Below are 24,026 nucleotides of genomic sequence, written 5' to 3'. Positions count from 1 at the left end.
AGCCAGGAGTGACCCAAAAGCGTACTTCACCGTAGCGCAGGTCGAAAACGGGGAGAATTCTTCCCGACTACACTACCACCCAAGCAACAGGATCAATTCAAATTTCGATCAAGATCAACTCACGGAACCCAGAACACTGTCTACTGAAGAGCCAATTACTTCTAAGAGTGTTGATCCCTACATGATCAGTGACTCCAGCGACATCTCACCAGACTCCAGCCCTAATAAAAACATCGCTCGCACTCCACGGCCTGTAAGAAATCTGCAAAATGTCCCGCAATCCAAAGGAACCAGATCTGATTCCCCATTCCCTGCTGAAACACCCACGTGTAAAGCCTCAAAGCACCAGATCAGCGATACCAAACAAGTCCAAAAAAAGATCAAACCTCAAGTAGTTACTTCAAACACGCGACCCAGCCGAAAATAATCGTTCCCACTGAACATTGTTGTGCCGCACATCACTTCTATAAACAGCCCCCAGGGATTGCTACCTGGGTTATGAGTCCCACCCGTTGGTCAGCTTATTGCCGAATCATCGACGACTAGGTTACAACCTGCTAATATTTTCTCATCTTGACAACCTCGTATCCAGATTTGGTCGCTTCATCATTATACAAACCGCTGCCCTCTTCTGATTTTCAATCTGGATCAGCACCTTATCAATCCACACCCGTGCGGAATTGCATCGTGGTCGGGTGGAGACTGCCAACCATCGGTCGCCGTATGCCGCTATCCCTCGCTGATCCCCGCGGAGTGCGGTTGCCTGCTAGGCGGGATACTCCCATTCTCCGGTATTACGCACACAGAAAAAAATAATGAAAAGTAAGAAGCGCGTAAAACTAGAGATGCGGAAATTTACATTATTCTACGCTGAAATTATTCTCTTCCTAACAAGTTTGCGTACAACTTGCAAGCAATGTTGAGGATTCACGTCAAATATTGTATACATTTAGACTATATAAGGGCTCATTCACAAATTTCATAACAGGATAAAACACAGATTTGAACCCCCTTCCACCCTTCTGTGACTTGTTTGTAACATTTGCTTTATACCCACCCACCCCCATATGTAACGCATAACGTTAACAAAAAATGATAAATGGATATTTTTGGTGAGCTCTACCTTAACTTTCTACATAGTACATAATAATAATGTCAAATTAGAATTTAATTAGTAATTTCTTTTTTTATATTATTTTATTATCATGAATGTTACCCGTAACAGAACTGAACAAACCCTCCCACCCCCTAGACAAACCGTAACAATTTGTAACGCAATATTGTGTACCCACCCACCCCATAAAGCGTTATGTAATTTGTGAATGGATCCTAACGTGTGGAATCTCGCTGATAATGGCGTTCCATTTATGTGCATGATTTTTAGCGTAATTTTCAGTGGGTTTTTCTATCTGTGCAGGCTTGCCAAAAACTCCTCGCCGAGTAGAAAACGAGCAAGATCAAGCATCAAATCACAACACTGTACATCATTAAACCCAAGCTTGTGCGTCGCAAATGCTGGGTAAAGCGTACCATTGGTACTTCGCGTAGCTGAAGGAATAAAATAGACCCCATCTCGCGGTCCTTAGCCTCTCACCCAGCAACTCCTATCCCTACCTCCCCGCGGTGCTGGCCGGGATACGAGCAACCTTAGGGAAGATCGGGTAGCCAACCCCGGTGGGAACTATGGTCGTATGCTGACAGGGAAGGGGGTTTGCTCCTTCCGGAGGTGCAAATCTTATTGAGCGTCTGTTCTCCATGTCAGGATCGGCTCACAACAGCGTCTGTTCTCCATGTTAGGGGCGGCTGATCATCGTCCGAGTGCCAGCGAGGGACTCTAAAATGAAACTGTGCACCATGGTCCACCAGAAATAAGGAGGAATGGTCCTCCGGAAATTTAGGGGGTTTGGTGTCAGGCCCTGCAAGCCAGCCTTTCAAAAATCATAAGCAACGAACAATCAACAAGAGAGTACGGACCGGAACCATCGGCGAAGACCACTGCGACGAAAAGGGACTAGCGATTGGAAACTCGGTTCGTGGAACTGCAAATCTCTCAACTTCATCGGGAGCACACGCATACTCGCCGACGTGCTCAAGGACCGTGGATTCGGCATCGTAGCGCTGCAGGAGGTTTGTTGGAAGGGATCAATGGTGCGAACGTTTAGAGGTAATCATACCATCTACCAGAGCTGCGGCAACACACACGAGCTGGGAACAGCTTTCATAGTGATGGGCGATATGCAAAGGCGCGTGATCGGGTGGTGGCCGATCAATGAAAGAATGTGCAGGTTGAGGATCAAAGGCCGGTTCTTCAACTTCAGCATAATCAACGTCCATAGCCCACACTCCGGAAGCACTGATGATGATAAGGACGCATTCTACGCGCAGCTGGAACGTGAGTACGACAGCTGCCCAAGACACGACGTCAAAATCATCATAGGAGATTTGAACGCTCAGGTTGGCCAAGAGGAGGAGTTTAGACCGACTATTGGAAAGTTCAGCGCTCACCGGCTGACGAACGAAAACGGCCTACGACTAATTGATTTCGCCGCCTCCAAGAATATGGCCATTCGTAGCACCTACTTCCAACACAGCCTCCCGTATCGGTACACCTGGAGATCACCACTGCAGACAGAATCACAAATCGACCACGTTCTGATTGATGGACGGCACTTCTCCGACATTATCGACGTCAGGACATATCGTGGCGCTAACATCGACTCTGACCACTATCTGGTGATGGTTAAACTGCGCCCAAAACTATCCGTCATCAACAATGTTCGGTACCGACGACCGCCGCGGTACGACCTAGAGCGACTGAAGCAACCTGATGTCGCCACTGCATACGCGCAGCATCTCGAGGCAGCGTTGCCGGAAGAGGGTGAGCTCGATGGGGCCCCTCTTGAGGACTGCTGGAGTACAGTTAAAGCAGCCATTAACGACGCAGCGGAGAACAACGTCAGGTATATGGGTCGAAGTCGACGGAACGATTGGTTCGACGAAGAGTGCAGACAGATTCTGGAGGAGAAGGACGCAGCGCGGGCGGTTGCGCTGCAGCAAGGTACCCGGCAGAACGTGGAACGTTATAGACGGAAGCGGAGACAGCAGACCCGCCTTTTTCAGGAGAAGAAACGCCGCCTGGAAGAAGCGGAGTGCGAGGAGATGGAACAGCTGTGCCGTTCTCAAGATACACGCAAGTTCTATCAGAAGCTCAACGCATCCCGCAAAGGCTTCGTGCCGCGAGCCGAAATGTGCCGGGATAAGAATGGGAGCATCTTGACGGACGAACGTGTGGTGATCGAAAGGTGGAAGCAGCACTACGAGGAACATCTGAATGGCGCTGAGAGTACAGGCAGTGAAAGTCAAGGCAGCGGAGGAGATGACTACGTCAGTTCAGCGGACGATGGAAGCCAACCAGCCCCCACCTTGAGGGAAGTTAAGGATGCCATTCAACAGCTAAAGACCAATAAATCAGCTGGTAAGGATGGTATCGGAGCTGAGCTCATCAAGATGGGCCCGGAAAAGCTGGCCACTTGCCTGCACAAACTGATAGTCAGAATCTGGGAAACCGAACAGCTACCGGAGGAGTGGAAGGAAGGGGTTATATGCCCCATCTACAAGAAAGGCGACAAACTGGAGTGTGAGAACTTTCGAGCGATCACCATCCTTAATGCCGCCTACAAAGTGATATCCCAGATCATCTTCCGTCGTCTGTCACCATTAGTGAACGAGTTCGTGGGAAGTTATCAAGCCGGCTTCGTTGACGGCCGCTCGACAACGGACCAGATCTTTACTGTACGGCAAATCCTTCAAAAATGCCGTGAATACCAGGTCCCAACGCACCATCTGTTCGTTGATTTCAAGGCGGCATACGACAGTATAGACCGCGTAGAGCTATGGAAAATTATGGACGAGAACAGCTTCCCTGGGAAGCTTACCAGACTGATCAAAGCAACGGTGGATGGTGTGCAAAACTGTGTGAAGATTTCGGGCGAACACTCCAGTTCGTTCGAATCGCGCCGGGGACTAAGACAAGGTGATGGACTTTCGTGCCTGTTGTTCAACATTGCGCTAGAAGGTGTCATGCGGAGAGCCGGGTGTAACAGCCGGGGTACGATTTTCAACAGATCCAGTCAATTTATTTGCTTCGCGGATGACATGGACATTGTCGGCCGAACATTTGCAAAGGTGGCAGAACTGTACACCCGCCTGAAACGTGAAGCAACAAAAGTTGGACTGGTGGTGAATGCGTCAAAGACAAAGTACATGCTTGTGGGCGGAACCGAGCGCGACAGGGCCCGCCTGGGAAGCAGTGTTACGATAGACGGGGATACCTTCGAGGTGGTCGAGGAATTCGTCTACCTCGGATCCTTGCTAACGGCTGACAACAACGTTAGTCGTGAAATACGAAGGCGCATCATCTGTGGAAGTCGGGCCTACTACGGGCTCCAGAAGAAACTGCGGTCGAAAAAGATTCGCCACCGCACCAAATGTGTCATGTACAAGACGTTAATAAGACCGGTAGTCCTCTACGGACATGAAACATGGACAATGCTCGAGGAGGACTTGCAAGCACTCGGAGTATTCGAGAGACGGGTGCTTAGGACCATCTTTGGCGGTGTGCAAGAAGACGGTGTGTGGCGGCGAAGAATGAACCATGAGCTCGCCCAACTCTACGGCGAACCCAGTATCCAGAAGGTGGCTAAAGCCGGAAGGGTACGATGGGCAGGACATGTTGAAGAATGCCGGACAGCAACCCTGCAAAGATGGTGTTCGCTTCCGATCCGGCAGGTACGAGACGGCGTGGAGCGCAGCGAGCGAGATGGGCAGACCAGGTGCAGAACGACTTGGCGAGCGTGGGGCGTATCCGAGGATGGAGAGATGCGGCCTCGAACCGTGCATTGTGGCGTCAAATTGTTGATTCAGTGTTATCTGTTTAGATGTTAACTAAATAAATGAAATGAATTGTGCGTCGCAAATCAAGAGCGACTCATCTGTTCATCTTTTTCTTGTGGTGAGTCACTCACTTACACTCACACTCAAAACAGCCTCCATGATTTTTTTCACATACAAAGCATCGCTCCGGAGGCTCAATGAGTGCTCTTCGGCCCGACGTCTCACTCACATGTGATTTTATTTTGCTTTTCCTCACTCTGCGTTATTGTACCTCTGGTTTCTTACGCTTCCACTCAATAGGCAAATTTATTTGAAACTCAGCGACATCTGGTAGTCAGATTGGAAACTATGAAAAACGTGATGGGTGGTAAAATAATCCAACGGAAACATGCCAAAGACGAAAATTTTCCGATTTTCTGATCAAAATACACTTTTTGAGAGATCAGAAACTATGTAAATTGAAGATAAATTATTTTTTCTACATACAATTACAACATACATACAATTTTCGAGAGAAATTTGAAAAATGTCGATCCGGACCAAAGGGTATGAACTCCCGGAATTGTTATTTTCGATCGAAATCACACAGCGATAGAATAAGCGATAGAAAAACCCATTGCCAATGGAAAATACAGGTGTATTGAATAAATATAGAAAAAAATTTGATAATCAAAAATTCAAACTAGAATGTAAACAAGCCGGTTTCACTCAATCTAACGCAGCGCACTCTGGGATAGATTCTTATTAAATTTGACTATTGTGAGGATGCGAAGGCAGCATTTTGCTAATGATGATTTTATTTGACTCTAGCGAGTGAAAATAGTTGAAAAACCAGCTGTCAAAGCGTCATTACCTGACCACTAATTTCACACTTCTCAACTTTTGCTTCTCACTTCCCAAATATCAATTTTCACTTCTCATCTCCCACGTCTTATTTCTCACTACTCATTTCTCACTTTTCACTTATCGCCTATCATATCTCACTCTCACTTTCTTCTTTCTTTTTGTTGGTATTACATCCCACTTCTAATTTCTCATTACTTATTTCTCAAAACTCGCTACTAATTAACATCGAACATCTAATTTCCCACTTTTCACTACTCACTTCTAATTTTTTAGTACTCACTTCTCACTTAATACTGTCACTTCGAATCCTCACATTTCACTTTTTATTTTGCATTTCTCATTTCGCACTGCCCACACTTGATTAGGAAACGAATTTCAACAATTCAGGCAAACGACGTTTGGCTGAATGGCCCTACATCGTTCTTTGCGACCAACATCAAATCACTGTTTTCAACGATAGTGAACGCAAAAAACCAACGATTGAATAATTGTGCATGACTTTGGGAGCTAGAAGCGTTCCAACTCACGCTACATTCGAATCATTCATGAGTTTGGATATTTTAAGGCTTTCCCAACACTAGTCGTTGCAAGCGATATTACAACATTTGATGATCTCCTTCATATCGTAAAATAGTGAACGTCTACGAGTTAATGGTCATGAGGCCATGAATGCAATAATCATACTTAAGAGCTTCGATGGATGGACTTCACGACAGACTTCTGATGGTACACGCAGCTGCAGCAATCACCACTGAAAAAAGATACAGCACGGAGAGATTGTGAAATCTGAAGCGGATGAAAACATGGATAGGAGCGATGTGCGGAGGTTTTACGCCACTGTCAATTGTGCGCGGCACAAGACTGCAACAGTTTTCACCATGTGCAGTAACCGAGAGCAAAATTTGCTGATAGACTTGACCGAGGTTTCAGTCAAGTGTAGGATTTATTGAACGGGGAAAACAAAGGTGAAACAGAATGGGTATAACCTACAACGGTCAATATGTGGAACCATCAACGCTGGATGAGGTTAAGAAGACTCCAAATGAGCTTGAACAGTAAAGCTGCTCGGAAGGACTATATCCCGGTCGAGCCATTCAAACTTGAAATTGAGGCGCTGTATAAATTATTCCACCACTTCTCAATAAAAAATATAAGAGACTAAATAACAGCCTACCGGCCGGTTGGATGAACTTATATGCTCGATCTATAAGAAAGTATACGGACAAAAGTGTTCCAATTACAGAGGAATCCGTCCTGAACTCGGTGTACAAAATTCTGTTTTGTATTCTGCTTAACAATTAGAGATCGTTTGAGGAGTCCAGGAGACCAGACGGGTTTTCGTGAGTGCCGCTCAATGACGGATCAGATGTATTCCGGTTGATACTTGATAAATTCTGGAAGTACAATTCGCAATCTCGCTGTATCTTCATTTCAAAGCACCTTAATATTCAATGGAAAGAAATTGTTCGCGCCAACGCGAAACAGTTTATTTGAGACCCTTCTCCCTTTTCTACCATCATCGAGCCACCGCGAGAATATCGGTTCCGGTACCAGCCAAATGCCTACCCTTTCCCCCACACACCACATCGTTTGTGCTTGGTTTCCCCATCACGCCGTTGTAAACATGTCAGAACATGCACCCAAGAAGCCGTGAGTCTAGCCAACGACAACGAGTGATAAGCCACGCCCAGTTAGAGTTCTTCCTCAAAACCAGTACACGCAACACAGGAATCGTTGTCTACCTGCCAGCTATTTAAGATGTGTCATTCAAGGTTTTGTTCATTCAGTTTTCTAATTTTGTACAGTCCACATCGAAGAAGAAAAATATAGCCTAAGTCAGCGGTTCTCAACCTGGGGTACATGTACCCCTGGGGGTACCTTCGCTGACTCCAGGGGGTACCTCGGATAAAAATGCGTAATGGTGGATGTATTACAATTTGGATAAAAAATTGACCTTTCCCGTCAAAAAATTTTATTCGCTCGATCGATTCTTTATTTTATTTAAGGTCAAATTCCCCAAAAAAAACATATTTTGTATGACTCCAAGTATTTTTAAAATTTAGAACAAAAGCTGTTTTTCAAAATTGACCCAACATTTGCCCGATTGTAAACGAACATCGGGTGAATTTTTCAGACCGGCTCACACGTGCAGCACTTTTTTGGATTTTGTTTTCAATTTTAAAAATAGTTAAAGGCTTATAAAAATATGAGTCTTCTTCAAGAGGCTCTGAAGCCTCCTTTCAAGAGGTTCGGAAGCCTCCTTTCAAAAGGCTCGGAAGCCTCCTTTCAACAGGCTCAGAAGCCTCCTTTCAAGAGGCTCGGAAGCCTCCTTTCAAGAGCTCAGAAGCCTCCTTTCAAGAGGCTCAGAAGCCTCCTTTCAAGAGGCCTCAAGCCTCCTTTCAAGAGGCCTGGAAGCCTCCTTTCAAGAGGCTCAAGCCTCCTTTCAAGAGGCTCAGAAGCCTCCTTTCAAGAGGCTCAGAAGCCTCCTTTCAAGAGGCTCAGGAAGCCTCCTTCAAGAGGCCTGGAAGCCTCCTTCAAGAGGCTCAGAAGCCTCCTTTCAAGAGGCTCAGAGCCTCCTTTCAAGAGGCTCAGGCCTCCTTTCAAGAGGCTCAGCCTCCTTTCAAGAGGCTCGAAGCCTCCTTTCAAGAGGCTCAGAAGCCTCCTTTCAAGAGGCTCAGAGCCTCCTTTCAAGAGGCCCAGCCTCCTTCAAGAGGCTCAGAGCCTCCTTTCAAGAGGCTCAGGCCTCCTTTCAAGAGGCCTGGAAGCCTCCTTTCAAGAGGCTCAAGCCTCCTTTCAAGAGGCTCAGGCCTCCTTTCAAGAGGCCTGGAAGCCTCCTTTCAAGAGGCTCAGCCTCCTTCAAGAGGCTCAGGCCTCCTTCAAGAGGCTCAGAAGCCTCCTTTCAAGAGGCTCAGGCCTCCTTTCAAGAGGCTCAGGAAGCCTCCTTCAAGAGGCCTGGAAGCCTCCTTTCAAGAGGCCTGGAAGCCTCCTTTCAAGAGGCCTCAAGCCTCCTTCTGAGGCTCAGCCTCCTTTCAAGAGGCTCAAGCCTCCTTTCCAAGAGGCCCGGAAGCCTCCTTTCAAGAGGCCTGGAAGCCTCCTTCCAAGAGGCTCAGAAGCCTCCTTTCAAGAGGCTCCAGCCTCCTTTCAAGAGGCTCAAGCCTCCTTTCAAGAGGCTCAGGCCTCCTTTCAAGAGCTCAGAAGCCTCCTTTCAAGAGGCTCAGAAGCCTCCTTTCAAGAGGCTCAAGCCTCCTTTCAAGAGGCCCGGAAGCCTCCTTTCAAGAGGCTCCCAGCCTCCTTTCAAGAGGCTCAGAAGCCTCCTTTCAAGAGGCTCAGAGCCTCCTTTCAAGAGGCTCAGAAGCCTCCTTTCAAGAGGCTCGAGCCTCCTTTCAGAGGCTCCAGAAGCCTCCTTTCAAGAGGCTCAGAGCCTCCTTTCAAGAGGCTCTGGAAGCCTCCTTTCAAGAGGCCTGGAAGCCTCCTTCAAGAGGCTCAGAAGCCTCCTTTCCAAGAGGCTCAGGAAGCCTCCTTTCAAGAGGCTCAGAAGCCTCCTTTCAAGAGGCTCAGGAAGCCTCCTTCAAGAGGCCTCAGCCTCCTTTCAAGAGGCCTCAGAGCCTCCTTTCAAGAGGCCTGAAGCCTCCTTTCAAGAGGCTCAGAAGCCTCCTTTCAAGGGGCTCAGAGCCTCCTTTCAAGAGGCTCAGAAGCCTCCCTTTCAAGAGGCCTGGAAGCCTCCTTTCAAGAGGCTCAGGCCTCCTTCAAGAGGCTCAGGAAGCCTCCTTTCAAGAGGCCTCAAGCCTCCTTCAAGAGGCTCAGGAAGCCTCCTTTCAAGAGGCTCAGGCCTCCTTCCAAGAGGCTCAGGAAGCCTCCTTTCAAGAGGCTCAGAAGCCTCCTTTCAAGAGGCTCAGGCCTCCTTTCAAGAGGCTCAGAAGCCTCCTTTCAAGAGGCCTCAGAGCCTCCTTTCAAGAGGCTCAGAGCCTCCCTTCAAGAGGCTCCAGCCTCCTTTCAAGAGAGCTCAGGCCTCCTTTCAAGAGGCTCAGAAGCCTCCTTTCAAGAGGCCTGGAAGCCTCCTTTCAAGAGGCCTCAAGCCTCCTTTCAAGAGGCTCCAGAAGCCTCCTTTCAAGAGGCTCAGAGCCTCCTTTCAAGAGGCTCAGAGCCTCCTTTCAAGAGCTCAGAAGCCTCCTTTCAAGAGGCTCAGAAGCCTCCTTTCAAGAGGCTCAGGCCTCCTTTCAAGAGGCTCAGAAGCCTCCTTTCAAGAGGCTCAGAAGCCTCCTTTCAAGAGGCCCGGAAGCCTCCTTTCAAGAGGCCTCAGCCTCCTTTCAAGAGGCCCGGAAGCCTCCTTCAAGAGGCTCAAGCCTCCTTTCAAGAGGCTCAGAGCCTCCTTTCAAGAGGCTCAGAGCCTCCTTCAAGAGGCTCAGGAAGCCTCCTTTCAAGAGGCTCAGAAGCCTCCTTTCAAGAGGCTCAGAGCCTCCTTTCAAGAGGCCTCAGAAGCCTCCTTCAAGAGGCTCAAGCCTCCTTTCAAGAGGCTCAGAAGCCTCCTTCAAGAGGCTCAGGCCTCCCTTTCAAGAGGCCTCAGAGCCTCCTTCAAGAGGCCCGGAAGCCTCCTTTCAAGAGGGCCTGGAAGCCTCCTTTCAAGAGGCTCAGAGCCTCCTTTCAAGAGGCTCAGGCCTCCTTTCAAGAGGCCTGGAAGCCTCCTTTCAAGAGGCTCAGAAGCCTCCTTTCAAGAGGCCTGGAAGCCTCCTTCAAGAGGCTCAGAGCCTCCTTTCAAGAGGCTCAGAAGCCTCCTTTCAAGAGGCTCAGGCCTCCCTTTCAAGAGGCTCAGAAGCCTCCTTTCAAGAGGCTCAAGCCTCCTTTCTAGGGGCTCGGAAGCCTCCTTTCAAGAGGCCTGGAAGCCTCCTTTCAAGAGGCTCGGAAGCCTACTTTCAAGAGGCTCGGAAGCCTCCTTTCAAGAGGCCTGGAAGCCTCCTTTCCAGAGGCTCGGAAGCCTCCTTTCAAGAGGCTCGGAAGCCTCCTTTCCAAAGGCTCGGAAGGCTCCTTTCAAGAGGCTCGGAAGCCTCCTTTCAAGAGGCTCGGAAGCCTCCTTTCAAGAGGCTCGGAAACCTCCTCCTAGTTTTATTTTCATTTACAGCAAAAAATAGGGGGTACCTCAATGAATGCAAAAGACCGAAGGGGTACCTCTCTAGAAAAAGGTTGAGAACCGCTGGCCTAAGTCAAAACAACCCGCCTTTCAATCCACCGGAGGAAGCCACAAAAGCCTTTATGAAGGCTTGAGTTAATTAAATCATAATTTTCCGTCGAGCTACCGGTCGTGCCCTGGCGTTCCTTCAACCGAAGGTTCTGGCCATCATCCCGGCATCCAGGGTTGGGAAAAATCAAATTTTCAAAAAATCGAGTATGATCAAACTCACCCGCGATCTTACTTTTAAATTATCAAGTGATAAAAACTCGCCAGCGATTAAGAATCGTTTGAAAATCATATCTTAATTTGAAGTACTTACCGTTACATGTTGAACACTTTTTTCCATAATACCATGAAACCATAACGCAAAATAGAAGATATAATGGGACTGTTGACAATTAGCTGATCATAGTAAAGATTAATGTTTGAATGAATATTCTGTGTTTATCATCGTTCGAGTACAAAATTTGAGAAGTTGTCGCCGGCGACAACTCGCCTACTGTTTTCACGTGAAAAATTTTCACATGAAAATTGCAATCATTATCGTCTGATAATGATTCAGCACAACACTGCCGGCATCCTTCATCCGGAAGGAGCCGCTGCCCAACCCAGTTCGTGCCCAAACAGAAATGATAATGCACAGTGGCGTAGCCACGGGAGTGGTTTTGGGTATAGCCCCCCCCCCCAGAGACAAAATTTTTGGAGGAAATTTTATTTTTTAATGTTCAGAAACCCCCCCCCAGAACAATTTTCTGGCTACGCCACTGATATGCAGATAGTGTCTAAACATAATTTTCCGGTAAAGCTGATTGAGCTGATACGTGTAACGCTTGATGGTTCAAAATCAAGAATATGAATTGCAAAGCTACTGTCTACCACGTTTGTAACCGGATGAATTGAAGCAGAGCGATGTGTCTAGTGTCAAACTTACAATATTAGAAATTGAACTAGAGAGAGCAATCTGGCATGCATTGGAATTGGCTTCGCTCGGGACAATGATTTCCTTGATGTGCATCTAAGATCAGTCATGGCCATAAAAAAAATCATTGAACACCTAGAGTACAAGTACATTTTTTTTCAATCCATTGTGTTTAAGCAGGAGTAATAAAGAGCATCGCTCGTTGCGAGATGAAGTAGCCCTGCAACTCACGAAAATTTATTTGTCATTGGCAAGAGTTCAAAGCTACTACACATTACGCAAGACATTCTTTTTATGTAAATTACGAATCACAACAAAATTCTTATCTTTTTATCCTTTTCGAAGCATAACCCTTACGCAAATGGAGTACAGCCGTAAACATCTAATCTCAAGCACTACCTTCTGCATGTTAGTGTTTACGTTTTCACTTCTTATCGTATACTACACCTGCAGCATCAGCCGCCACTCCCAGTGACGTTCCAATGTTATCCCACATTTGTGGTGGAACGTTTTTCACGACGTTTAGGGCGAGTCGACCTGTTGTTACTAGAGCAGGCACGATTATGTCAGCTGCCGCTTCCACTCCGGCAACAATCATTGGTCCAAGAAGTTCTGCTGCCTCGACGGCTCCTACAACTAGTGCCGGAATAAAAGGAGACCTAGCTAATTCGGATTCATCCTGCGTAGGATCACTACTGTACGGTTGAACATTCTGTTGGCAACAGCAACCACAGCAGCTACTGGAGCATCCTCCGCAACAACACGACGGTGCTGCCTGTGATGTTCCAAGCAACAGTATCAATGCTAATGAGGCTTCGAAGTTTATTATTCGTTCCATTTTCCGCAACGGTTATTAGCAAGATGACGACGACAGCTATTCAGACGCACTGATGTTGAGCTGTAAACCAGGCGTCAAACGAAATCGATCGAGCAGTCGGTCACTGTGCCGCTGATTGCTATAATGTGGTTGTTTATGGTTAACATTAAACGTTTGCTCTATATTTGCTTTGTGCTAATTAGAGCCAAACATTTCCGTTCAGTTAAACAGCCATAAAGAGGTGATTAAATTGGCGTGCTTCGAATGGCACGTCCTTTTTGCCTGATGAAATTTATTGCCCGTGTTTGGAACGTGGTGACATTCTGGTTATTAATTGAGAAATGGAGTAGAAGGTATGAGAGTGATGTTTGTTGACACAGGTTAATTCAAGGGTTAATTACATCTAACAAGCAAAGTAGCTCAATTACAGTGTTTCATAGTTGATGTTGGAGCAATTGAATTATCGCTCAATTTGCTCCGTAATAAAAAGGGTATATTATCTCTGTTCCGATTATGTTCGCTTGCAAAGACAGCATTTTATAAATGATAAATCATTTCAAGATTTTAAAATCCAAAAGCGTCTCAATGTACTTGAGGTGGGAATAATCAGATTCAGAAATTCGAGAGATTTGGATATCTGGAAGAATTTATTGTTCTTATTTTCCGGATTAACGAGTCAGACCTGTATTGTAATACCTTTTACAAAAAATCTGATGTTTTGGCACACTAAATTTAAATCTAAATTAAAGATCGTGACATTTTTGTCCTTCCTATCGTAATGTTTGAATAACTTCTCTTCAAGTTTGATTTGAATGAATATTTGGGAAAAATTAAAAAATAACGGTTGCTATAAGATAAAGACTCGTAAGCTGCATCAGTCACAGAAATATGACAACGTTTATCTCAATTTTCTAAAGCAGGTCCCTCTTCCAAATAAAAAACTACACCTTGTTACTATAATTGGGTCTCAGTAGAGCCGAATCGATGGTCTTTGTTCACTGCAAAGCACTCTTGTTGAATCCCGCAAAGTAGCTCAATTGAGCTATACATCCGGTGTCGACGAAACCCTTATAAATTTCTATCAATTTCAATCCAATACAGACCGTATCCCAACTAATGCCATTTTTGCCCTTCCTTTCTTCTGTATCTACTTGCAGGCACTATAATAATCTCCCCGTGAGTCGCAAGTAAAGCAGAGCGGATCAGGGGAAGAAAAAGCTATCTATTTCCACCCACCACCCAGCCACAAAATGAAGGCAACCGCGCTGTGGGCGGCCATCGGAGCGATACTAATCTTCAGTGGTACCGCGAACGCATGGGGCCGCATATTCAACAGATTCACGCCGGAAATGTTGGACAACTTGGGCTACGGCAGTCACGGTGGAGCATACCGGCCGCAGGCTTTCCTCCAGGTAAACTAAACTGCGAAACGGATGGGGAAATGTTTATTTGTTTCATTTATTGTTGAATATTTAGAGGGTACTTATCTCAGTGAGAGAAGAGGGTTCTAACATATAACACACCCTCATGGGTTAGGCGTTGGGCGTATTGAACTAAAATGTAGTGGGTATTCAAATTATTTGTAATCCATTAACTAAAGCAAGAAATATCTTCAAGTTGTGATACATAAACTACAAGGTAACATGGTTAAACTGTTTATGAAACGAGCTTTTTTATTCCCCGGTAACAGTGAAACAATAATACATTGACGTAACGATCGCTTGGCATAATGATCGTTTGATGATTGTTGCGATTGCGGGAGGTGCCTTGTTGACCACCGATTCTTCCAGCAGAAAAAGACAAATGTATGTCGTGGATCAGCTACAAAGCTTTAGAAAAAAACTTTATTAAGGTACAACTTACACAACATTTGTCACTTACATATTCGGTGAACGTTATACGAAAACACCCCACAAGCAATGCAGTTTAACTTCTGATTATTCTTTGTCATTGGCTTCCATCTAGCCTACATCTTGTTGCCTAGGGATGTTTAATTTTAAACTTAGCAGAAATAAATTTTGTTCAAATTATCGTTTTACGCAACAATGATGTTTTGATGATTTGATAAATATTTGAATAGCGACAGAAGCAGAATGAAACCATTTTTGTAAAACTGAAAATACGCACAAAAAAGGCATGTCTCTGCTTCAACATTGTGATAATACTATGGGTCTCCGAAGCTCCTATAAAAAATCACAAGACAAGTTTCCAATCATATCACAATAATTCACAGTTGATTTTCAAATACGCAAAACCAAGATGTTAAATGGTTATTTCTGTGATTAGTTACTTTTAAGCCTCTCGGAAAAAAATACAATGATAATTAACATGTTTGTATCAACAAGTACATATTACGTTTTCTACTTGCTTTTAAGTTAGTTATTTATAAGTAGAAGTAAAGTGGAAGAAAATTTAAGTATTTTAGATTCACATAAAAGATGTTGAAATGAAATGTTTACTGCTGCAACCATCCTAAGAAGCTCAACTTCATAAAAAAAAACTTTGAGACAAACTCCAATGTTGACATTGATTGGAAGATAAAGTTGTCTCTCCTTTCAATGCAAAATCCCTTGATCCCTTGTCAGCTTCAAAGCAACGTAAATTGAAACCCTTGTCCTTGTGTAGCTTAGGTCGCCTCTGCATTAACACATCATAGATTTAACCGTACCGAGGAGTCACAGTAAACTCGTGATAATAAAACAACTAAATCGAGCTGCATAACTTGATCTGGAAGTGAATTTGGCTAATATGAGAGTTATTCATTAATACTTACTGACACAAACGAGCAAATCCCTTGAACATTTGTTGAAATTCTTTCAATACAATATTAAAATCTTGAACTTAAATTATTTCCTCTCTGTCGGTTCTCAGAGCTTCTCAGCATCACGGTAGCTCTTTTTGTCGACAGCAGATTATGGCGTGGGTTAGCAGCAAATGCTGCCGGGAATCATTTACGTGAGAATAGACGTAATAATTCCCAGTACGACAAACATCTTCTCAGTAGCGGCCAAAACAGCGAACGTGGGATTTCCAACGGTTTTCAGTGCAAAACAGAAGAATAACATTCAAAGCATCATCTTTGATTGAACAGAAACCTGACTTGAAAATCACCTGTAGGGTCGGTCGAGACAGAAAGTTGGAATAATGTAAAGATCAAACTTCTATTGCCTCAGGGGGTTGATGATGAACTGTTGAGACGGTAGACGAACTGCTACTGGACTGAAGTGAATAACGTTTTGATGTAAGCCCCACAGAAATCATATCTTGAATAAGGTACACTGGGGAAGTGGAAAAAGGGGTAAGTGTAAAATCGACTCGAAAAATTGGAATTGTACATACTTTTACAGTTTTACCACATCATAACATTATGCAAGAATATACTTTGATGCTCACACTAATACTATGTTGTAATTTGTATAATACATTCACTAACACGGTTAACGCTTGAACTGTAATTTTAGGTTTCAAGAAAAGTTCATTTTTGCATTCATAAAATCAATTCTTATTTGCATCAATTGTTCTTTTTTCAAGAGAATTTATATCACAGGGGACCATTCTAATACAATTAAACTAATCCCACTCAATTGGTAGTGGTTTGTACCAAGAAAGCAAATATTTTAAAGATTTTACACTTACCCCAGATATCAAACACTGCGGGGGAAGTGGATAATGTTCTAATTGCGCAATTTTTTTCTTCCCTCCAGGGTTTATTTCGATAGCTGTGCATCTTAATATGTTCCTTTTTTGTTAGCATTGTGATTCCAGTGGTGATTGGACTCATATAAATGAGAAAATTCCTGATAAATCCACCTATCGGTATTGATGCCTTTCACATGTTTTACATATGAAAAAAATTATAAGAAAGTTAAAAATAGCACTTATAGGTAAACATATTGTAGAATTCACATTAATTTTTATTCATAACAAGTTTCGCCGTTGAATGCAATATTTTTGCGAACAAATTGGTTAAGGACAAGTGCTTAAGAATAGCTGATAATTTTGTACGTGCTTTGCGCACACACATACATACAAATACGCACATACAGACATCATCTCAATTCGTTAAACCAAGTTGATTAGTTTATAACCCTGTAAGTCCCATTTTTCCTTTAAAAAGTTCATCTTTGGGGCGAACATATAGACTTTACGTACACTAAGTGTTCGAGAAGGCAAAACCAGCCCTCCCCTAGCTATTACGAGAATTCCTTGAGGATCTATTCCGTTAAGTTAATGAAATTAACCCGTTTCGGCCCGGGTTACGATTTCAAATTGTAAAATCCACCGTTCTCTTGTTTTTCGACCGATTTGCATGAAACTTGGAGGGAGGATGCATTAAACCCTGTATTTTTGTGTAGGTGTATTGATTTGGTGATTGGGTCATTGGGTACGGTTTTATCGAGGGGGTCCCCTGGGTCAAATGGGGTCAAAAATAGGTCAACTTCCTTTTAATCGTAGATAACTAGTAGTAAATGCTCTCATTAATGATGCAATCGTTTTTATTCATCATTTTGCAATAGTGGGAATGGAAACTGCACGTTTGGACCTCCAAAATCCGGTTACAGATGTTACGGGAACCTGGTTCCCCCAGGGAAGTGGTCACTTTTTGAGTTGTTTTGAAACCCAGCTTGCGACACATCAAACTTCATGATTTTGCCACACAAATACAATAGAAGACATTTGGAGAGCATCTGTGCACATTCGCCACTTCCGGAGGGTCCCTGGGAACCTGGTGCCCTCAGGGAAGTGGTCACTTTTTGATTGATTCTGAAACCCAGCTTGCGACACATCAAACTTCATGATTTTGCAACGCAAATACAATAGGAGACATGTACAAAACATCTGACCACATTGGCCACTTCCGGAAGCTCCCTGGGAACCTGGTGCCCTCAGGGAAGTGGTCACTTTCTGATTGATTCCTAAGCCCAGCTTGCGACACCTCGAACTTCATGATTTAGCAACACAAATACAATAGAAGACATTTGCAGAACATCTGACCACATTGGCCACTTCCGGAGGTTCCCTGGAACCTGATGCCCCAAGAGAAGTGGTTACTTTTTGAGTTGTTCTGAAACTCAGCTTGCGACACATCAAACTTCATGATTTTGCCACACAAATACAATAGAAGACATTTGCAGAGCATATGTGCACATTCGCCACTTCCGGAGGGTCCCTGGGAACCTGAAGCCCTCAGGGAAGTGGTCACTTTTTTGATTGATTCTGAAACCCAGCTTGCGACACATCAAACTTCATGATTTTGCAACGCAAATACGATAGGAGACATTTGCAGAACATCTTACCACATTAGCCACTTCCGGAAGTTCCTTGGGAACCTGGTGCCCTCAGGGAAGTGGTCCCTTTCTGATTGATTCCTAAACCCAGCTTGCGACACCTCTAACTTCATGATTTAGCAACGCAAATACAATAGAAGACCTTTGCAAAACATCTGACCACATTGGCCACTTCCGGAGGTTCCCTGGGAACCTAATGCCCCAAGAGAATGGTCACTTTTTGAGTTGTTCTGAAACCCAGCTTGCGACACATCAAACTTCATGATTTTGCTACACAAATACAATAGAGGTCATTTTAAGAGCATATGTGCACATTCGCCACTTCCGGAGGTTCCCTGGGAACCTGAAGCCCTCAGGGAAGTGGTCACTTTTTTGATTGATTCTGAAACCCAGCTTGCGACACATCGAACTTCATGATTTTGCAACGCAAATACAATAGAAGACATTTGCAGAACATCTGACCATATTGGTTACTTCCGGAGGTTCCCTGGGAACCTGGTACCTTCAGGGAAGTGGTCACTTTTTGATTGATTCCTAAACCCAGCTTGCGACAAATGGAACTTCATGATTTTGCAACGCAAATACAATAGGAGGCATTTGCAGAGCATCTGTGCACATTCGCCACTTCCGGAGGTTCCTGGGAACCTGGTTCCCTTAGAAGTGGTCACTTTAGTGTTTCTGAAACCCAGCTTGGGACACATCGACACACATCATGATTTTGCAACGCAAATACAATTGAAGACATTTGCAGAACATCTGACCACATTGGCTACTTCCGGAAGTGGGAAGTGGTCACTTATTGATTGATTCTGGAACCCAGCTTGTGACACATCGAACTTCATGATTTTGTAACGCAAATACAATAGGAGACATTTAAAGCACAGTTTATTGGGCACTTCCGGAGGTTCTCTGGGAACCTGGTGCCTTCAGGGAAGTGGTAATTTTGTAAGTGGCTCTAAAACCCAGCTTTCGACACATCGAACTCCATGATTTTGTAACGCAAATACAATAGAAGACATTTGCAGAACATCTGGGCACATCGGCCACTTCAGGGTTCTCTGGGAACCTTATGACCCCAGGGAAGTGGCCGTTTAATTGGTTCTGAAAACGGCTTGCGACACATCAAACTGAAAGATTTTGTTTTCTCCAAATAATCTACTGTGTGTTTCGGAGCATTCTTTCCTGCTCCGAATTGGGAATCTCCTCCAGCTTTGTTCAACATGGTCTTGCTTTTTAGCAGCGCATCTTATCGCACGGCTAAGGAAGGCCCCAAAATAGCATATAACATATTTACCCCTAAAAATTAGTGGCCAATGTATCTAGATGCTGCGTAAGTATCTTTCATTGAATCTGTTTTACAAAACCATGACATTTGATGTATTGCTAAATAGCTTTCAAAACCACCTAACAATATGCACTTACCTGTGGCAAAGCCGCGGGGGGGGGGGGTCAGTTTTGGAAGACAAAATTTTTGGAAGAAAATTTATTTTCGAACCCACTCAAACAATATTTTTTTCAGAACCTACCCCCCTCCCCCTCCCCCCATGACCAATTTTCTGGCTGCGCTGTGCTGAAGACACCAGGTTTCATGAGGAGCTTGATATGTCGCAAGCTGGAGTACCATAAAAAAGTAATCACTTTTCTGGCTGCACAGGCATCTCGCGAAGCTCAAGAAGTATTGAATTGGTCTTGCTGTTCTGCTTATGTTGTCTATTGTGTTCGTGTTGCAAAATCAAAATCATGTATGAAATATAGCAAGCAGGGTGTCATCACTTTCGGGTGGGGGTGGTTATTTTGCGAGGTTTTCAGCGAATGACCCCAATGTCCCCAGATGCTCTGCAAATGTGCAAATGCCTTCAACTTCTTTATGTTACAAAATCATCAAGTTGGATGTGTCGCAAGCTGGGTTTCATAACCACCCAAGGTCGTGAAATGCAGTATGTTTACAGGAAACCTCCGCAATAGGTCATTGTGCCCAGATACTCTGCCAACGTCTTCTATTGTATTTGTATTGCAAAATCTGAAAATTTGATGTGTTGTGAACTGGGTTTCGGAAACATTCAAAAACCGACCCCCTCTGAGAGCTACAGCTTCCCAGGAACCTCCGAAGTAGCCAATGTGCCCAGATGCTCTGTAAATGGCTCTAATGTCTATAAATGTCTATTTTTGATGAAAAGAGCTGAAGTTTGATGCGTCACAAGCTGGGTATCAAATCGACTCAAAAAGTGGGAACATTCCTTGGGGTATCATGTTCTCAGGGAACCTCCGGAAGTGGACAATGTGCACAGATGCTGAGCAAATGTCTTCCATTGTATTTGTGTTGCAAAATTATGAAGTTTGATGAGTCGCAAACTGGGTTTTAGAACCACTCAAAAAGTGACCACTTACCTTGAGACATCAGGTTCCTAGGAAACCTCCAGAAGTGGCCAATGCGCTCAGAAGTTCTGTAAATGTCTCCTATTGTATTTGCGTTGAAAAATCATGAAGTTTGATGTGCCGCAAGCTGGGTTTCAGAATCAATCAAAAAATGATCACTTCCCTTGGGGCTTCAGGTTCCCAAGGAACCTCCAGAAGTGGCCAACGTTATCTGATGTTCTGCAAATATCTTCTATTGTACTTGCGTTGCAAAATCATGGAGTTCGATGTGTCGAAAGCTGGGTTTCAGAACCACTTACAAAGTGACCACTTCCCTGAGGGCACCAGGTTCCCAGGGAACCTCCGAAAGTGGCCAATGGGCTCAGAAGTTCTGCAAATGTCTCCTATTGTATTTGCGTTGCAAAATCATGAAGTTCGATGTGTCGCAAGCTGGGTTTCAGAATCAATCAAAAAGTGACCACTTCCATGAGGGCTTCAGGTTCCCAGGGAACCTCCGGAAGTGGCCAACGTGATCTGATGTTCTGCAAATGTATTCTATTGTACTTGCGTTGCAAAATCATGAAGTTCGATGTGTCGCAAGCTGGGTTTCAGAACCACTCAAAAAGTGACCACTTCCCTTGAGGCATTAGGTTCCTAGGCAACCTCCAGAAGTGGCCAATGCGCTCAGAAGTTCTGTAAATGTCTCCTATTGTATTTGCGTTGAAAAATCATGAAGTTCGATGTGCCGCAAGCTGGGTTTCAGAATCAATCAAAATTGATCACTTCCCTTGGGGCTTCAGGTTCCCAGGAGCCTCCGGAAGTGGCCAACGTGATCTGATGTTCTGCAAATGTCTTCTATTGAACTTGCGTTGCAAAATCATGAAGTTTTATGTGTCGCAAGCTTGGTTTCAGAACCACTCAAAAGTGACCGCTTCCTTGGGGCATCAGGTTCCCAGGAACCTCCGAAGTGGCTAATGTGTTTAGATGCTCTGCAAATGCCTTCTATTGTATTTGCGTTGCAAAAGCATGAAGTTTGATGTGTCGCAAGCTGGATTTCAGAATCAATCTAAAGGTGACCACTTCCCTGGGGGAACCAGGGTCCCGGAACATCTGTAACCGGATTTTGGAGGTCCAAACGTGCAGTTTCTATTCTTACTATTGCAAAATAATGAATAAAAACGATTGCATCATTATTGAGATCATTTACTACCAGTTACTTACGATTAAAAAGAAGTTGACCTATTTTTGACCCCATTTAACCCAGGGAACCCCCTCGGTAAACCGCTTCTCATGGACCCAATCTCCAAATCAATACATCTACACAAAAATATAGGGTTTAATGCATCTTTTCTCCAAGTTTCATGCAAATCGGTCGAAAAACGAGAGAACGGTGGATTTTACAATTTGAAATCGTAACCCGGGCCGAAACGGGTTAATCCACAAAAGATACTCAGAGCAATTATCGTATTGATTTTAGTTATATGTAACTACTCATCACTATTGAAGGTCCAGGTAACATGGGTTTTCCACTTACCCCATCCCACTAGGGTAAGTGGAAAAACAACTCTAATTTTGAAATCTATTTTCATACATTTCAAGCGACCAAAATAGTACGAATTACCGCACAGTTGGTGCAAAATTGACTGTTTTTGATAGTCCATTTTGATTGAACGCATTTAAATTATATAAACTGGTTTCACACTAATTCAAACATGCACTATCGATTTTTCCTTTTCCACTTCCCCAGTGTACCTTACTCTTGTGGATTCGCGTTTCTCGTATTTTGTTTGTTGAAATGTTTTAAATGGATTTTTTTCTAAAAGACTTTAAATGGATATTTAATTGTATTTGAGATGAGAATAAATAAAAAGTTATCCCAATATGTGTACATTATCATCAGTATTGTCTAAAAATAAAAACATAGGCATATTGGATGCTGTTCGAATACATTCCTTGAAATTCAAGCCTATTTGTAGGGGAAAAGATGGTAACACGGATACGTTTAAGATTTGCGTTGAATTGGGCGCATCATCTGTGGAAGTTGGGCCTACTACGGGCTCCAGAAGAAACTGCGGTCAAAAAAGATTCACCACCCCACACCAAATGTGTCTTGTACAAAACGCTCATAAAACCGGTAGTCCTTTACGGACATGAAATTTGGACCAAGATCGAGGAGGACTTGCAAGCACTCGGAGTATTCGAGAGAATGGTGATTGGGACCATCTTTGGCAGTGTGCAAGAAGACGGTGTGTAGCGGCGAAGGATGAAGGAAAAGCTTGCCAAGCTCTATGGCGAACCAACATCCTGCTTCTTCTTCTTTTTATTGGAATTACATCTCCCACTGGGACATTGCCGCCTCACAGCTCAATGAACATTCAGCACTTCCACAGTTACCTAGTGGATTTCAACTGTGAAGTTGTAACTTAATTTTCGAATTGGCTTTCAGTCATGGGTAATAGCGTTGACAACTTTACTTCATCGTCGACGTTTCGATCGATGGGATGGGATCTTCTTCAGGGCTCGATGCCAGTCAATTTGTTAATTACCGCTTCTTTTTTATGGAGATTAGTCCTATTTGGTATCATGGAAAATGATTCCTTATTGACAAATCTTTTTGTCACACACTATATTGGATGTTTCACAGGCGGATGATGGGCGATTACACAGTTATAAATTGCGAGGTTTCCAAGCCAAGGTAGAATTTTTGCATTCGTATATCATGAGGTTAACATTATAGTACTTTTATGCCCAGGTAAATCGAGACAATTTCCAATCAAAGTTAGCAATCCAATAGCAATTGTCGTTTTATTTTCTTTACCTCGTAATGATTACAAAATGAACAACATTATTATCAGAAATATGATTTTTTTGCTATTTTATACATGCTGTTTTAGAAACGAACAAAAACAAATTCCCAAAAAAAACATATTTTTTTATTAATAAATCTTTTGAAGGGTTAACGATGGCCGGTTAAAAAAGAGTTCCTAAATGTTTCATCACATAAGATATGCTGCATAGAAACAGTATTAATTGAAAAAATATTTTTGGCTCGCGGTTTGGTTCACGGTCAATTACACCTACCATAAGAAACAGTAATGGTTCTAGAATACCTCCTTGCCTCACACCAGCCACGATCCGCATAGGGTCGGAGAAGACACCATTGTGCAGCACTCTACACGAGAATTCCTCGTACTGTGCCTCGACGAGGCCGATGATTTTCTCATGAACCCCCTTGTGTCTCTAGGCATCCCACATACTTTCGTGATTGAGACGGTCGAAATAAATACCAAGAAGAGGGACTCTTGAAATTCGTTGACCTGCACCAAAATAATATGGAGCGTGACAATATGGTCCACACAGAATCTTCCGGCCTGCTGCCGCCGGAGAGTCGCATCGATCTTCTCCTGAATCCGGGCTAGGATAACTTTGCACAGAACTTTGAGAACGGAGGAGAATGTCGGGCAGCAACCCTGCAAAGATGGTGCTCGCTTCCGATCCGGCTGGTACAAGACGGCATGGAGCGCAGCGAATGCTGAACAGGTACAGAATGACTTGGAGAGCGTGTTGTGCCAGACAAGCGTCACGGTGTCATCCGACAGCTGACAAACAAAGAAAGCTACGTTGTCGGCCGTTACCCTCCTGCGACCGCCCAGATGTGGCCCAATGTGATTTATGCCAACAGTAGTTTCACTTCTCAAGCGCGAGAGTCGACGAGAGTGTTAGAGACCGTAGTTTTGCGTG

General features: G+C 44.2%; 1 protein-coding gene across 4 annotated transcripts in view; it reads left to right on the top strand.

The window, feature by feature from the left end:
• Positions 1-24,026, top strand: part of LOC134213030 (prohormone-3) — a 138,790-nt gene that overhangs the window by 51,586 nt on the left and 63,178 nt on the right. For 3 of the 4 annotated variants that reach the window (XM_062691499.1, XM_062691502.1, XM_062691501.1), the window contains exon 2: positions 13,800-14,054. In XM_062691499.1, the coding sequence (XP_062547483.1) occupies positions 13,893-14,054 (162 nt within the window). In that variant the 5' untranslated portion in view covers positions 13,800-13,892. Of the gene's footprint in view, positions 1-13,014; positions 13,134-13,799; positions 14,055-24,026 lie in introns of those variants that run through there. The other variant, XM_062691500.1, reaches the window with a different exon arrangement.

The sequence above is a fragment of the Armigeres subalbatus genome, chromosome 2, assembly GCF_024139115.2.
Source record: "Armigeres subalbatus isolate Guangzhou_Male chromosome 2, GZ_Asu_2, whole genome shotgun sequence".
NCBI lineage: Eukaryota > Metazoa > Arthropoda > Insecta > Diptera > Culicidae > Armigeres > Armigeres subalbatus.
Note: the sequence above shows the minus strand (reverse complement) of the source record. Positions and strands in the feature narration are given on the sequence as shown.